We start from the raw sequence: 17,000 nt of genomic DNA on the forward strand, positions 1-17,000 counted from the left end.
GGGTAGCAGAACCAGGAGAACAATTTAGACGACAGGAATATCATAAAGATGACTTTAAAGACTTAGGAACTCTGATCAATACAACAAACCACAATTTCTGATGAAACAGGCTACCTATCTCCAAAAAGAGAAGTGATGGCCTCAGAGACACTTTGTGGGGGTAGAGGATGGATGACAGGGCTATTGTGGGGATTTGTTTTCCTTTTTATATACGTTTGTAATGAGTTTTGGTTTTCATGCTTTCTCAAAGGGGGTAGGGGAGGAAAGAGAAGAGCGGAGAGAGCAGAGATTATTTAAGCGTTAGATAAAATAAAGTAAAATAAATAGTAAAAAACAAAACTGGAAAGATAGAAGGGGGGCAGGTTGTGAAGGGCTCTGAGCGCCAAATAGGTTTTCTCTTCGATCCTGGAGGTGAGAGTGGAACGAGAGAAGTCTCCTAGCCGTCCCGCATTACAAGGGGTCGGGTGTAGGAGTTCTTAGAAAGCGCCCAAATATAATTACCCTCCGACCTTTGAAACAGCCTGAAATATGGAGAGCTAAAGTCAGCTGGATCAAGAATCACTCGCCCCACCTCCGCTACCCAATTTTTCAGATCCCAGGACCTCCCATTTTCAAAGTTCCCCACCCTCCACGCCCGGAAGCACCTCCCCCACACACACCCCCGTTCCCCAGTAGCCGCGCTACAGCTTCTCTCAGACGTTGGGGACGTATGACTTACCTTCTCCATCCAGGCTCGCGCCCAACCCTACGCCGCGGAGGTTCTCGCGAGACTTCTGGGTACGAGGCTCCGCCCCTTCCTCAGTACGTTTATCTCTTGTACGGCGGGGCGGAAACATTATTAGACGCGGCTGGGCTAGTAACGCTTTACCGCCTGACAGCTCTCTTAGATGTTACCGGGGCTTCCAGCCGGAGTCGGCCTGAGGAACGGACTGACCCCATCAGAAATCCTCCTGGGGCGGTAGAGGAGCGCGGGCGCAAGACTGGGTTGGGTGTCTGCGTGAAGTCCTCGACTCCCGCGGGGAAAGCGGGGGCGGGGCCGCTGCGGATGTCGCTGCCCACGTCGGAGGGCGGCGCGGGACCCGGGAGAGGTGATCGTTAGAAGCGCGCGCACGCCCCCGAGCGGCGGCTACCTGGGTGAGGCGAGGGACGTTGCGCAAAAGCGCGGTTCTCCGGTCTGCAGCCGGTGCTTTGGTCCTGGCCTCCACTTCTGCTTACCTGAAGCGGCGCGATGGAGCTGGAGTCGTCCCTGGAGGCGAGCTTCACGGCCAGCGGCGGGGGCGCGGGGCTCCTCCCAACCCGTTCACGAATCTTTAAGATCATCGTGATCGGGGATTCTAACGTGGGCAAGACGTGCCTGACGTACCGCTTCTGCGCCGGCCGCTTTCCCGACCGCACTGAAGCCACCATCGGCGTTGACTTCCGTGAGCGCGCTGTGGACATTGACGGCGAGCGCATCAAGGTGAGCTGCTCAAGCAGCCCTGGCCCGCGGCCCCCGCGAGAAGCGCTGCCGGCGGTGGCTGCTGCTGACCTCGTCGACGCTTCCATGGTTGCTAAGGGGACCATACCTGGAAGGGTAGAAATCCCATGGCCTGAGCTGGTTCCTTCATTTTGGTTGTTAGAATCACCATCACCCTGTGAAGTAGAGGCGATCATCCTCGTTTTACATATGAGGAAACTGAGGCTGGAATGGTTAAGTGGTCCCCCGAAAGATGCTAGATTATGGAATGTAAAACAAGTAGGGACCTTAGAGGAGGCAGTTAATAATCTAATACTCTGATTTTATTAAAGACCTGGGAAGGTCACAGCAGTTGTTACTAAGGGATCTTAAAGGACCACTTGATAGTGCAACTCTGATTTGTACAGACTCAGAAGTGATTCGATAAGGTTACAACAGTTATTACTAATTACTAAGATTTTGTGACCTGATGGAGGGAGATTGAGATTTGGTCCAAGTGGTACCTTGAGCAAGTTAATCTTCTAGTGTCCCCCAAACAACTTTTCTAAACATAAAATGCAACTAGTTGCTGGTCTACATTGGGAGTCTGCGAAGGGAGTTTTCTCACCAGAGTTCCCTACCCTAAATGAAATTACACATGCCCACATACACAAGGTCTTATTAAATGCAGAGGTCTTATTAAATGCACAGATACAGAGTTCTTCTACATTGTGGAGGCATTAGATATAGAGCTTTTGTACACACAGCAATATTATTTCTAGAGTGCCTCCTGACTGACAAAGTATGATCCTGGGAGTCAACTGAGGACAGGATAAGGAGGAAAATTATGTTTTTTTTCCGTTCATTAGGACTTCCACAACACTATCTACTAGGTGTAGGGGGGAAGTTATAGAAGAAAAAAACGGCCCTTTAAAAACTAATAGCTCAGAAGGCGGCTGGGTTGCTCAGTGGATTGAGAGCCAGGCGTAGAGAGGGAAGAAGTTCCTAGGTTCAAATCTGGCCTCAGACACTTCCTAGCTGTGTGACCCTGAGCAAGTCCCTTAACCCCCATTGCCTAGCCCTTACCGATCTTCTGCCTTAGAATCAATATCAATGTATATATATTGATTCTAATATGGAAGGTAAGGATTTTTAAAAAAAGATTAATAGCTCATGTTAATATAGTACACTAAGGTTTTCAAAGCCTATTCCTCACATAAAACTTAGTATGAGCAGGTCATATTCTACCCATTTTTCTTTCTGAGGGTAGAGGATAATTTTGTCTTCCTCCTCTGCAGTGATGTAACTGAGGTAAGAAGTGATTGAAACTAGTCAGAATAAAGCATCTGGTCATAGTAGAAAGGAAATCAGTGGCCAATTTTTAATAAGACATGCATGTTATATAGTAATGCTTTTGTCATAATTATGTAGTCAGTTATAAATGAGATAATTGCAAATATTTTAGAAGCCAAGAAGATATTCATTCAGTTAAGATGCAAGTAATAACAGTACAAATCAGCCAGGTCATCTTATTTTACTTATTTTGGGGATATCATTTATTTAATTTAGAAGTATTTTGTTGACATATATTTTTTGTTCTTAAATCCTCTTCATTTCCAAATGTATCTGATGCACTCTTCTTAAAATAACACCTTTGATAAAAGCAAGAAACAATACATTCAATATGTTGATCTTTGCAATCTGGAAAGCTGCCATTTTCAGTAAGCCTATTTTAGAAAATGGTTTGTTAGTAGAATCATCTTATAATCAATTGATGAATCCTTACTGAGAGCCTACTTTGAAAGCAGGACTAAATGCTAACTCAATACTTTGGAGAGAGTCAAAGAAGTAGAAGCCCAGTCTAGTTGGGAGACAAGGCATTCATATAAAACAAGAAGTTTATGGTAAACTCTAAATTAATTAGAATACTAGTTTGCCACTAACTAGCTCGAAGTTCCCTTCTCTCTGGACCAATTTTTATCTGTAACCTGAGTTTAAACTGGATTCTAAGGTCCTTTTGAGCTCTATGAAAGGACAATTCAGAGTAAATGCTAATTCATGAATTAGTATTCCACTCAAAAATTAAACTGAATAAAGACTGTTTTCTTTTTTAGAATAAGTAAGTAAAAAGAGATAATTCATAAAAATAAGTTTTTAAGAATCACCTTTTGAGTCATTCTCTAAAACAAACATTTTATATGTATTTGCCAATCTTCCCTCAAACACTTCATACATTTGGAGATGGTTAAAAATCTGCTTTGGAAAGTTTAACATAAATATTTTCTTGAATGAAGATGTTTCTGATTTTTTCATTGAATTTTCTAAGCAAATTGCATCTAAATGTTTTTACCATCTTTTATTTGACTTTGAACATTTGGAGATTCCCATTGAAGAGAAAAAAAGCGTAGCTTAGAGGGAGAAACAGAACTGAAGCTCAGAGAGTGAAAAGTCAGGGCTTAATTAGCACTATATTCCAGTGAATAGCAAAGCTGGATTTGATTATGCATTTCTTAAAAAGTGTGACTTTCTTCACATTTGTGTTTTTCCTCAATCTGTGGCTCAAATGTTGTTAATAGCACAAATGATTGTAAAAATTTAACCAAGACTGCATAGTAGAGAATAATTCTATGTCCTTCTATCACAGAGATGCTGAATAATTGAAACTAATTGGAATAAGCAGCTGGTCCCAGTAGAAAGGGATGCAATGGTCAGTATCTTCTGGGGAATTTTCATAGGGCTTTAGATATTGCTAGAAGAGAGATTCTTAACCTCTTGTGTGCCATGGACTTCTTTGGCATTCTGGAACCCATGTACCCTTTCAGAATAATCTTTTTTTTTTTTAAGTCTTGCCTTCTATCTTAGAATTGATGCTAAGTTTTAATTCCAAGGCAGAAGAGGAGTAAGGGCTAGGCAGTGGGGGTTAAGTGACTTGCCAGAGTCACACAGCTAGGAAGTATCTAAAGCCAAATTTGAACTCAGGTTCTCCTGACTCCAGGGCTGGCTCTCCATCCACTGTGCCACCTACCTACCTGCCAAATAATTTTTTTAAGATGAATAAAATGAAAAAGGATTATAGAGGTCCCCTTTTATTTATTTATTTTTAAATTTTTATTTAATTGGTTAAGAAAATTTTTTCATGGTTACATGATTATGTTCTTTCCCTCTCCTCCTCCCATCTCCCTCTGGTAGCCAACTCGAAATTCCACTGGGTTTGAAAAAAGATCATAAAGGAAACCAATTATGCATACATATCATAAAGGAAACCAAGTATAAATTTTAAAATGTGCCTTTTTTTTAATCCTTCAAGTTTATAGACCCCTTTGAGGATCTGTGGATTCAAGATTAAGATCCCCTGTGTTAAGAGGGATCAATCAGCAGGAAGGAGAATGAAAAGGCCAAAAGTCCATTTGGAACATGTTGTTAATCTCTCTTCTCCTCTTAACATTTTCCTTCCCTTATTCTTAGTACCCTCTATCATCATTATCTCCTGTCCAGTTGATGTTTCTACCACATGCTGCAGAAGTTACCATAAATGGTTTGTATCCGAACTAAGATCTGATTGGGTAGCTGGATGGCACAGGGCCTGTGCAGAAGCAGAAGGAATGGTAATCAAAGGCAGAAAATGTTCTGGAATATTAGGTAGTAGGAAGTAAGATTTACAAATATTGTGAGATTTAAAATAGTGAAGCCTATAAACTATAGTGAGTTAAAATGGTGGAAGATATAAATTGTGATAGATATAAGAGAGGGTAAGTAAATTTGACCGCAGGAAATATGTTTCACTACAGTGTCTTGGTTTTTAAATCAAATATAAGGTGGTCGCCAGGGAAATATTCCCAATTATTCAAATACCCAAGTCAACTGGGTTTTATAGAGATTTTAATTAATACAAATGTGGAATTAAAGAAAAGAGAGAAAAAGGAAATAAGTATGAAGGGCCTTAAGCCAACATGGCCTAGACCTGAGTCTTAAGAGAGAGATCAGTCAGTCAGTCTTTTAACACTCACCACAAGGTCTGCCTAAGCAAGGATTCTAGTGACACCAGGCCAGCATCATCTCAGCTGCTTTCACCAGCTCCCTCCTCCATCTGAATGTTTCAGAATCAGTCCTTCCTCAATCTGAATGTTTCAGAATGAGTCCTCCTCAGTCTGAATGTTTCAGAATGACCTCTCAATCTGAATGTTTCAGAATGATCTCCAGCTCTTCTCTGAGCTGTTATTTTTAAGGGCAAAATCTCCTATGTCACCTCCCTTAAGTTCTTCCATCTACCAATCACTGTAGATGTTTTCCAAAAGACAGCCCATTTTGAATTCACAGCTGAGTAGATTAATCTCTTTAGTAAGTTTGAACCAGAGAAAAATGCTGCTATGTCGACTAATTTCATTTTGAAAAACCTCTGAATAAGTTTTCACCTTTTAGGTTTAAGTAAGTTTACAAGTTGCCCCAAATTCCAAAAATAGGCATGGCTCAAAGAACTCCTTTCCTTTATAAGTATGGTTTTCAAGTACTTTCATTGTTTAGCAAGCAGTTTTCTGCCCTAAAGCATTCTTAAGTACAGGTGGAATAGAGGTCCTCCCATAGCAAGGAGTTTTCTCCCCTAAAGCAGTCCCAAGTAGGGATGGGGTAGAGATCCTCCCATAGCAAGAAGTTTTCACATTCAAGTAGAGTTCTCACTGTCTGGTAGGGAATTATTTCAAGTAGGGAATTGGAGGATTCCTCAATGTGGAGTAAAATTTTTAACATAAGTCTGTGAAATTTTAAGGTTTACAATATCTTGGTCCCAGATTGTAGAGGGATTTGCATGCTATCTCAAGAAGAATTTGAATTTCATTCTATATTAAAGGGACAGTGGAGGCTTTTTGAAGTAAGTAGTAGGGAGAGTACGAATGCTTGACAAAGGTTTTTAATTGTAGTAGATTGGTGGGAGGAGAGATTAGCACCAGAGAGGTTGTTTTAAGAGTCCAGATTTGAGACTAACAGTGAAGTTTGAGTTAAGGCAATGACAGTGAAAATGGAAAGAATAGAGATATAAAGGAAAATTCAAAGAGTATCTGGCATTGGGGATTCTGGGGAAGAGGGAAAATTTGAGGTTTTTTGTTTGAGAAGGACTATAAGAAAGAGGTTAAGGAGTGGAAATAATTTGTTAGAGAAGATAAGAATTTCTGTTTTTGTCATTTTTCATCATGAAGAAATGGGTACCTATAATTGGAAACGTAGACACTTTCACTTGTAGAGAACAGTAGGAAATTAGATCAGATTTCCAAGAATGTATAGACATAGGGTTTATTATAAGGCATTATATAATACTTTAATGCCATATATAATATATGCCATATATAATATACTTTAATGCCAAATATAATTTATTTGGGAAAATCTGTATCTATTCTTTGCTCTATTTGTAACCTGACCAAAGGAATCTGCTAAAGTTTGAAGAAAGTTTGTTGAACAACTTTTCTCATTTTTTCCCCCCGGTATGTATTTGAAAATGCTTCAAATTTCCTCCCAAAAATTCATGATTTCATTGATATGGCTACTTCTTCCCCAAATGAAATTACAACTTTTAGTAAAAAAGTCTTAATGAGTTGCTATGGCTGAAAAGATGTTCATAGTAGCACCAGAGAACTAGAAAACAAAATGATTGCCCACTGACCTGAAAATGGCTCTGAAAACTTTAATATGAGGACATAATGGGATATCATTGTATATTAAAGAATGGCAAATATGAGGAAATTAGAAAAGCATAAGAAGATTTTATAAAGTGAGGCTGATCAAATAAGCAGAGCCAAGATAACAGTGTAATGAAAAATGTAGCCAAGACAACAAATGTAATAAAATGAATGTCTGAAACAGTGTAAATGAAAAGATCACTAAAAGGAAATCAAACTCAAAGTAATGGGAAAAAAATAAAGGTACCTAAGAATAGAGGCTGAAATGCATTCTCCTCCTCCCCCCTCATAGCAGAGAGGAAGTAGACTACTGAGACAAAATATTGTGTATACTGTCAGATATGTACCACCATCTGGTGCTGAATCCCTCCAAACTTAAGTAGGCTAGCCTACAAGCCTTTCTAGCTTGGTGTAGGACCTGCCAGAACTTGTACTGCTGCCAGGAAGACAAGTGAGACAACAGAGTCAGACTTCAGGATACAAGGTTATTCCTTCTAAAGTGTCCCATCAGCCATTTTGATTTAGGTTGTGTTTCAATTTAGTGAATTAGAGATGACCAATAGTATCTTACCCCAAAAAGAGCCTTGCACAGTGTTGATTTGTGATCATTAGAATTGTTTTCTTTTCTTATCTTTTGTCTTTTGTTTTTTTATTTGAAAACTTATGAGAATGGTCTGCAGGTGACACAAAAATGATTGAGAACCCTTGAATGTAGTCTCTCTTGAAAAAAAAAAATTAAGATCCACTTTCTCTCCTTGCTATCTTCCCACTTGCCTCCATAGAGAGAGCAAGAAAAAAACAAATTCCTTGTTACAAACATGTATTGTCAAGCAAAAAAAAAGTCTTATTCTATCCACTTCTGTAAGAAAATGGGTCGCATGTTTACTCTGGAATTGTAATTGGTCATAGTATTGATTAGAGTTCCTAAGCTTTTCAAAGTTGTTTAATAAATAATAGCTATCAATTATTTAGTTTCTAGTAAGTGCTATCATTATACTCATTTTACAATTGAGGAAACTAAGACTAAGCTAGTGTGTGAGATTGATTTGAATATAGGTCTTTCAGACTCCAGACCCAGCTCTATCACTGTACCTATTCATCTTTATAATATTGTTGTTATTGTATAAATGGAATCTTCTGGTTCTGCTCATTTCACTCTACATTGGTTCATAAAAATCTTTACGGATTTCTCTGAAACTATTCCCTTTATCATTTCTTATAGAATAATGCTATTCCATCCCAATAATGTACCATAATTTGTTTAGACATTCCTAAATGATACCCACTCAGTTTCCAATTCTTTGCAACCACAAAAAGAGTAATGTAAATGCCCTTTTTTTCCCTTCCATTTTTTCAGATGAAGGGCATAGAGTTAAATCCATGTATCTTAATGGATTTGTGATTTAGAGGTGGTAGGAATTTAGAGGTAATTTTAAAGAATTTATTTAAGAAATAAATTCTGTTGATTTTTTTTGTATTTGTATTGTAGTCATTTCAAAACTGCTACTGCTCCCCACTACTTCCTCCAAATTGAATCCTCCCTTGTGAAAAAAGAAAAACCACCAAACAAAAAATCCCTCTCTTCATCTGACAGCATATATATACATACATTTTGTCTCAGTAGTCCTATCTTAGGGTTGGGAGGAGGATGAAGAATCTGTTTCCTTATCTAATTTCACATACCTTTACTGTTTTTATCTCATTACTTTGGAGTTTGCTTTCCTTTTGATGATTTTTTCCCATTTGATGGATAAGAAGTAAAACCTTACAGTTGTTTCAATATGCATTTCTCTTTTTATTAGTAGCAGAACATATCTTCTTGAAGTGGTGCATCAAATTAATGGAACCAATATTTATTAATCTCTTGATTATCATCTTTTACTATCATCTTTTAGGAAATAGCTCTTGTTCTTATTTAGTGAATGAGTTTCTTATATAGCTTGGATCTCACATATTTGTCAGAGAAGTAGCTTCAGAATGGCTTTTTTTCTTCTATTTAACTATTTCTCTTCAAATTTTAACTGCATTAATTTCTTTGGTACAAAACTTTGAAATATGTTCTATAGGACTGCCTTAGTGAAATTTACCTTCACTTAAAGAGCTTAATCTAAAAATTCCCCCCAAAAATAAATGGATAAAAGATGTCTTGTCCAGTGTAGTTGTACAGATAGTCTCTTGTTTAGGTGTGAACATATCTAGGATAGATACTGCAATATAGACAGTGAATTCAATTGCATTTAGAGTTTAATAGAAGCAAAAGAATGGTTGTTTGGATATTTGGTAAATTTTAGCATGTCTTCAACAATTCCAAGTTATTTCTTCACACACACACCTTTTAGGACCAGCATCTTTAGAATGCTTTCTGCCTGTGAATGATGGAACACCACAGTTAGCAAAGAATAAAAATTGTGGTAGATTACACAAAATATAGTATAGAACTGTATCACAGAAGGTTCTTAATAAATGCTTCTTAGATTGATATTGAAAGGTTGTAAATAAACTGCAGCCACTATGATGTGGCACTTAAAGAGTGATTTAAGACTCTCTCAAAGAAGTGTAAGATTGTAAGAATAGCTAGGTTGGCTCAGTGTAACCAGACTTAGAAATGGGAGGTCCTAGATTCAAATTGGGTCTCACACATTTCCTAGTTGTATGACCTGGACAAGTCACTTAACCCTCATTGCCTAGCCCTTATCACTCTTCTGCCTTGGAACCAAACCTAATATCAGTTCTAAGACAGAAGGTAAGACTTTAATCATGCACTTATTTTTTTTAGAGGAAGTAGACCACTCATATAGCAAGAATAAAGTTTAACAGAAAGTCCCACTGCCATCATGGTAATCATTTAAAAGACCTAGAAGATGGCCTCTATCATTTAGTTAGATTTTCTGTAGATGATTTATGAGAGGATATGGACAAGAATTTCATAGGATGAAGAAGCATAAGAGATAAATTGACATCTACACAGTTGGAGAAAGGATGAATGAAATCATGAATCCATTAAAAGTATTCTCTGTGAACAGTGGGAGGCATTATGGTGCTTAAGAACCTTGGAATCAGGAGAAATCTGGGTCTGAATCCCAAGTGACATTTATTAGTCATTTCAAGCTGGAAAAACTTCAGTCTCTTCATCTTTAAGACAAGAATAATGTTTTTTACTACCTCCTTCATAGGCTCATAGATTTGGCAGCCAAGGGGGAACCTAGAAAATCTTTTTTCAAAAATAAGTTCACTGAATCTCAGAATTTGACAAACTGAAACAAACTTACCAAGTTTGTCATCTAAGCCAACCCATGCCTAAAGAAGAAGCTCTTCTACAGCACATCCAGCAAATCTTTTCTTGGTGGCATAGTAGATAAAGAGCTGGGCTTGGAGTCAGGAAGAGCTATTGTTATTATCACCTCCTGAGACAGACCTTTTTTCATTTTTGGATAACTAATTGTTGGAAAGTTTTTCTTTATGGCTAATATTCCTGTAGATCTTGATCTCATTGGTATAGGTTCTGCCTCTAGTGGATGCAGATTTTAATCTATTTGGAGCAAGCTCTTGTATGTTTTTTCTCAGAAATTCACCACAGAGGCCCAGCAGATATGCTGTGGACCTTCCTTGAATTCTTCTGATATTGCAGGTATATCAATGAACGTCCTATATTGTCCATTGGTTGTCTCCCTCTATGTAACATCTACTACTGCGTAATCTTCACTACTACTACTACTGCATAATGTATTGCATACTACTAGTACCCAGTCCCTTCTCTATTGCCCTTTGGTCAGTCTTCAACTTAAAATTTCAATAATGTAGCATTCTGCAACTCACAGTCATATAATGTTGTTGTTGTTGCTTCTGACTTTGGGACAGCTGGGTAGTACAATGGGTATAGTACTAGGCTTGCAGTCAGGAGGGCCTGAGTTCAAATCCAGATTCATACAACTCTGTGATCCTGGGCAAATCACTTAACCTGCTTGCCACAGCTTCCTCATCTATAAAATGAGCAGGAGAAAAAAATGAAGAAAAAAAAACACCAGTATGTTTACCTAGAAAACCCCCAAATGCGGTCACAAAGAGTCTGAAAAAAAAATGACTAAACTTTCTGACTTCAGGTCTGGCATTCTACCCACTGAATATAACATCACTAGAAGAATATTAGTAATTAAAAAGATAGACCTTCATTTTAGGGAAAAGCTTGGAATCGTTTAAAGAATTCTTCAAGTTTCCCAAAGACAATCCAGCCTTCTCTTCCTCCTATTCAATTCTGAACTTAGATCATTATACATTTGCATCTCTGAACTAGATATATGTACAGATGGATGAGCTCTGTAACTTACTTTTGGAGTTTGCCTATCCAATATATAGTAGTCTGTATAACATTCATTCTTCATCTGCTTGTTTTTTCCTGTGTGGAAAATTAGACCAAACTCCTTATAGAGATTGAATCTTATTTAGGAAGTTCTGCAGTGTTCTGGGGCTTTACGTAATCATCATAGTTTTATCTGACAATAGGAGCCATCTGGTGAATTTTGTGTATGAAATTTCACTTTGACTTGGTTTGGTGTCAGACCCTCTTTCGTGACAGGTGTACGAACACTTTTGACTGTCCTGTTTCAGGTTTTGCTTGATATTATTTATTAGGGGTATGATATTATTTATTGTCATAGTTATAGCTGTTGTTAAGGGTAAATTTTAGGGTTGAAAATGAATATATTTTTTAGTGGTCGCCAGGGATTTAAATTCTAAATCCCAATGAAATACTCAAGTCAGAATGGAATTTTATGGTGGTTTATTTACAATAGAAGGAAGAAATTGAGAATGAGGGAGGGAGAGAGAGAGAAAGGGAAGATCTGCTCCGGCCTGGTCTGAGTCAGGGGGAGTTAAGAGGTCTTGGCCAAGGGACCTTCCCAGAAGATTAAATCTAGCTTGGCTTCCAGCCACGAGGCCTCCTCCAGTATGAGGGGTCTCCTTGGAGGTTGATGCCTTCAGAAAGCCAGGGAAAGGGGATTAAGCCTTGCACTCACCACATGACAGTCTAAGGGAAGTAGTCTGAGGTCTCACACTGCAGCTTCTCCAAGCCAAGTTCCACCGCCAAGGTCCTCTCATAGGAAGTGAAGCAAAATATAAAGGTAGTTTTTTATATCACTTCCTGTGTTGCACATGTACCAATGGTGGCTTAAACTTGGCTTTGGACAGCCCAGGGGATCAATCAGTTGCCTCTGATTTGTCACTTGCTAGCACATGTGAGTCATAGACCATCCTCCCCCACAGTTAATCCCTAAGTGGGGGTGTATACATTTCCTTCTTGCTAAAATTCTAAAGATAAGCATGGTGCAGTAAATCTAAAATTCACTCTGTTAACATTTTTCAAGATGTTTTGTTTGATTGTGATATATCAATGGAAGATAATACATATCCAGTTTGCCTCTTTGCCATTTATGCTATAAAACTACTGCAATAGTTCCTGGGTTCTCCCCTTTTGAACCAAATGGAAAGATCCTAAACCTTCTTTTGTAGAGCTGCCCTATAAATGGTTGGATGCCATGTCCTATAGAATTCCTTCTTCACTGTGAGTTTGTGGTCTTTTCTCAAAACACTTAATCTCTCCCTCTACCCCCTATCATTTATTGGACTCATACTTGAGTACTTGTTATATTCTTCCTGCATTGTGGAGACATAGGAGACTATGGTGTGGAATAGTGGTGTCATACTTAAATAGGAACAAATCCTAATAGGCTATATATTGACTTAGAAAACCACAAATTAACAGTGCTTCAAATATCTGGTCAGCATGTCTTGTGTTCTTTCACATCTTGCCTTCTTCAAATCACATCCTATGTTTCTTCTTTTGAAATAATAAAGTCCTCTCATTATCTGAGTAAACTCTTCTATGGATATACTTCTTTTTGTCAACATTCCTTCTAAAATGTGGCCAACAGAGCTGAACATAGTACTTTGTATATGATCTAACCAGGATAATCACACTCTCCCTTATCTCTTACACTAGACTTTCTACTGCTCTTAATGGAGAGCTAACTTGAAATTAAGTGGTTTGAGCTCTGTTGTCTAATTGAGCTTAAAATCAACCAAAGTTCCCAGGTGGTTTCTCAAATGTTTCTGTCTCACCTTTCTTACCTTATACTTGTGGACAAATTCTATCCTCAGAACTACTATGTAATTATATTGTTATAAGAATCAAACTGGGCTCTAGTTTTCCATAGTAATAATTATTAGATGATAATTCTGAGGAAAAATAACCAGAAAGTTGGACCCCCAGAAGGTTAATTTTTGAGGAGTCAATGGTAATTCTAAAGTATAAAGACTACCTGCTATGAATACTTGTAGGTTTTTGGATGTGTATTACCCATACCAGTGAAATCATAGTTCCATGAAATATTGAAGTAATAATTATGAAAATACTTTGAAAAAATATAAAGCAGGGAGTGGGGCAGTTTGACTATACAAAAATAGTATTCTAATAATTGGGATTATTCTATTGTAAATTCTTTTTTCTCTTTCTTTTCAGATACAGTTATGGGACACAGCAGGGCAAGAACGGTTCAGAAAGAGCATGGTACAACACTACTATAGGAATGTACATGCTGTTGTATTTGTATATGATATGACCAATATGGCCAGTTTTCACAGCCTACCATCATGGATAGAAGAATGCAAACAACATTTGCTTGCTAGTGATATACCAAGGATTCTGGTTGGAAATAAATGTGACTTGAGAAGTGCCATTCAAGTTCCTACAGATGTGGCCCAAAAATTTGCTGACACACACTCTATGCCACTGTTTGAAACCTCTGCTAAAAATCCCAATGATAATGACCATGTGGAAGCTATATTCATGACCTTAGCTCATAAGCTCAAGAGCCACAAACCCCTAATGCTTAGTCAACCACCTGATAATGGCATTGTTTTGAAGCCTGAACCAAAACCTACAATGAGTTGTTGGTGTTAAATAACAGTGTTTCAAAGGTTAGTCTCACTGTGACTTATTGAAAAGATACTTTTTAAGTATACAGTAAGTCCCAAATTTTAGTCCCAAGTATACTAGATCATCTTAGCACTTTAATGTTTATCTTGTAAATGAAAGTCAAGTCATTCATTCATTCATTTCTTTGCACCTTGTATCCAACATAATGAAGTTTTGTCACTTTGGTTGCACAGAGAAGAAGGGGGGGGGGGACTTTTGGGTAGAGTTTTGAAGTTGAACAAGGAGAATTAATCAGTTCCTCTGACTAATTTTTCATTTGAATTACTGTGATATGTTTTCATTATAGAATTGAAAAAAAACAAAGCCAGAAGGAATAAGATAAATATAAACTTCCTTCTGAGCCAGAAAGGATAGGATAGGAATAGAAGAAAATGAAGTACTTTTTAGAATATACAACTAAATTATTTTAAACAGATCATTGCCAAGCAGCCAAAGGTTTTATGATATCTAAGGGAATTAGAGTAACTCTTTTACTGGAATATAATTTAAATATGATATGTTCTCTCGTCTTAAAAAGGATGAAGCCCCAGTTTTTGTTTGTTTCTGCACCTTACTGGATTTTTAAAAATCTTTTTAAACATTATATCAACTTATCTGTGATTTTTGTCAATGAGGAAACTCCTTCCACTTATATAGATTGCAGGCTGTCTGTAACTTATAAAGCACATTGCTATCCTAAATCCTTATGCTTCAAAATAGCTTTATTATTAAGTTTAAAAAATTCTATTATTTGTATTATTAAATAATATTTTAGAGCCAAGGGTTTGGTAGCAAAAATTGTGGAAGGAAAGGAATGTGCCTAGGATTCCCATCTAGGCTTGATGTCATAAAGGATATGAATCTTTCAATATTACATGACCACTTGGTGCCTCAGCCATTGTAGATCAATTTTATAAGAAAATTTTAAAATACAAGTATTATTTTAATTATGGAGCTAGAAAAATTATTTTAAGTAGATATTGCGGTAGATCAATTTTAAACATCACTGTACAATGAATTTTTTTATTTATTTTTTTTTTTTGGTTAGGCTGTTTTCTCATCTGGCCAGCATAAAAAGGAAAATCTAGTTGAACGTTTTTGTAGTGCATGTAAGGGGCTATGTGTAATTGAAGAGAAAAAGGCTAAATCTGAAATCTAGCTACCACAGGAAGATCTATGCTTTAGCTGGTTGTGATTTTCAAGTTTGTCTTTTAAAATATTCTCTCCTCCCAAAAACTTCAATTTAATAACTGAAGACTTCTTTATGAACACTTCTAATGAAACCATCAATTGCCAATTTAACTAAAGTTCTGTATTCTGTGATTCTAAAGTGTACCTACATAATAGTACTTTGCTGCAAATATAGCATTTTAAAAGGAAAAATACTATCTTTAAAAATTCAGCTCTGTTTCCGTCTAAGAAATAAATTGCTATTTAGGGAAAAAACCAAACTTGCATCTTACAGTAGTGAACAGAATACTTCAAACCTTTTCCCCATGAAATATTTTTAATTTTACTATTTTGCATTTTAAAAATAACATAAGTTTGCACACAACTGTTATGAAAAAGGGAGTTAAGCCATGGGATTGAGTTGAATACATAAGCTTAATTTTTATATAATACTGTTCTTGTTGATGAATTTCAAGAATAAATTAAATAAATGGACACATTGTACTTTTGTTATGTCCAGGTCACGTGGAAGAGAAATATTCAGCCAAGTTTAGGACTTTTTACAAATTTATTGTGGTGATTTTGTGAGGATTATTTAATTATAGAAGCAAGATAATCTATTAACTGAAGTAAGAAAAAGAGTGACAAGAAGTAATTATTCCATTTTTTAATTACTATGGCTTAAGGGAAAATAAATTGACTTTATTCTTGTTTAGGAAGAAAAATCAATTTTCCTTAATCCTACTAGATAAAAGATTGTTTGTTTCCTCCTAAATTGAAAATTGTCATTGTTTTTGTAATGCTATGATAACAATTATTTGGGTAATAATTTTTAAAGGGAACTATACTTCTTATTGCCTTCTTTTTTTTTTAAAACATGGGGCAACAAAGTTGGAAGAATTGGTTTACAAACTTTCTAAGGACATTCTATGTTTTTCCAACTATTATTGATGGTTTTTAATGTATTTTAACTAGTTTCTTGAATTAAGAAGTTACAAATATACTTTAATTCCATTAAAGGATTTATTTTTGACAGCATATATTCATTTCAAAATAATCTTGTTTGTATCGATTTTTAAAATTTTTTTATTTTTGTTTTTTATATTAAAAAATATCACTTATCATTTCAATTGGGGTAAAGCTTTCTGACATTAGCCAAAAGAACTCTTATGAAAGCATTTCTTTGAATGTTGGGACATGGCTTTTCATGAATCATTAACCATGATGTATTAAAAACTTGTAAGCACAGACCCTACATCTTGTGAATTTACAGTTTATCGTTGTTTTAACTATATTCTGTAGTTTCTGATTTCAAATGTTTTCAAATAGTTGGTCTTCAGGGAAGTTTCAGTATGGGACATTAATCCAGAATCTAATAATAAAGTTGGTCAGTGACAATGTTTTACTCAGAAGCATTTTCTGTGTATCTTTCTCCCAACAAACCAAAACTAAAGTCAACTATTTTTGTTTTAAAATAATATCACTGCCATTCCCATCCCCTCTCCTTATTCCCTCTGCTCCTCAAGCCTAATAAACTAGCTTTGTCACAAAAAAATAGGGTGTTCTGTTTTGTTCACTCTGTGGTAGTTGATGTGACTTTTAATATCATGATACATCAGATTAGGGAATTTTCCATATAGCCCAAGCTTCAACTGGTATTTAATAAATTATGAATGCCAACCCATTTAGAAGTTAATCCCTTCAACACTCCTAGGGTATTTCTATTTTCACATGGCCATGTTGTTTTAATGTGTCA

The 17,000-nt window shown here is 36.7% G+C and overlaps 2 protein-coding genes across 3 annotated transcripts in view; one reads left to right on the forward strand and one right to left on the reverse strand.

Annotated features, from left to right (window-relative positions):
• Positions 1-858, reverse strand: part of LOC103097953 (malate synthase-like) — a 76,980-nt gene extending 76,122 nt beyond the window's left edge. For both annotated transcript variants that reach the window (XM_056802716.1, XM_007496306.3), the window contains exon 1: positions 719-858. In XM_056802716.1, coding sequence (XP_056658694.1) covers positions 719-727 — 9 coding nt within the window. In that variant the 5' untranslated portion in view covers positions 728-858. The remainder of the gene's footprint in view (positions 1-718) is intronic.
• Positions 859-1,228: 370 nt separating this feature from the next.
• RAB33B (RAB33B, member RAS oncogene family) lies at positions 1,229-16,799 on the forward strand. The gene is made up of 2 exons (XM_001377715.4): positions 1,229-1,459; positions 13,619-16,799. Exons 1-2 carry the CDS (start codon positions 1,229-1,231, stop codon positions 14,057-14,059), a joined length of 672 nt encoding a protein of 223 aa, XP_001377752.1. The 3' UTR covers positions 14,060-16,799.
• Positions 16,800-17,000: the final 201 nt, after the last annotated feature.

This window comes from Monodelphis domestica, chromosome 6, assembly GCF_027887165.1.
Source record: "Monodelphis domestica isolate mMonDom1 chromosome 6, mMonDom1.pri, whole genome shotgun sequence".
NCBI classification, from domain to species: Eukaryota; Metazoa; Chordata; class Mammalia; order Didelphimorphia; family Didelphidae; genus Monodelphis; species Monodelphis domestica.

What these genes read in the sequence shown, in the direction of transcription:
- RAB33B (XM_001377715.4), top strand. Translation starts at nt 1,229, where the DNA reads ATGGAGCTGGAGTCGTCCCTGGAGGCGAGCTTCACGGCCAGCGGCGGG. An exon ending in TTGACGGCGAGCGCATCAAG is followed by an intron (nt 1,460 to 13,618) that starts GTGAGCTGCTCA and finishes CTTTCTTTTCAG; the next exon opens with ATACAGTTATGGGACACAGC.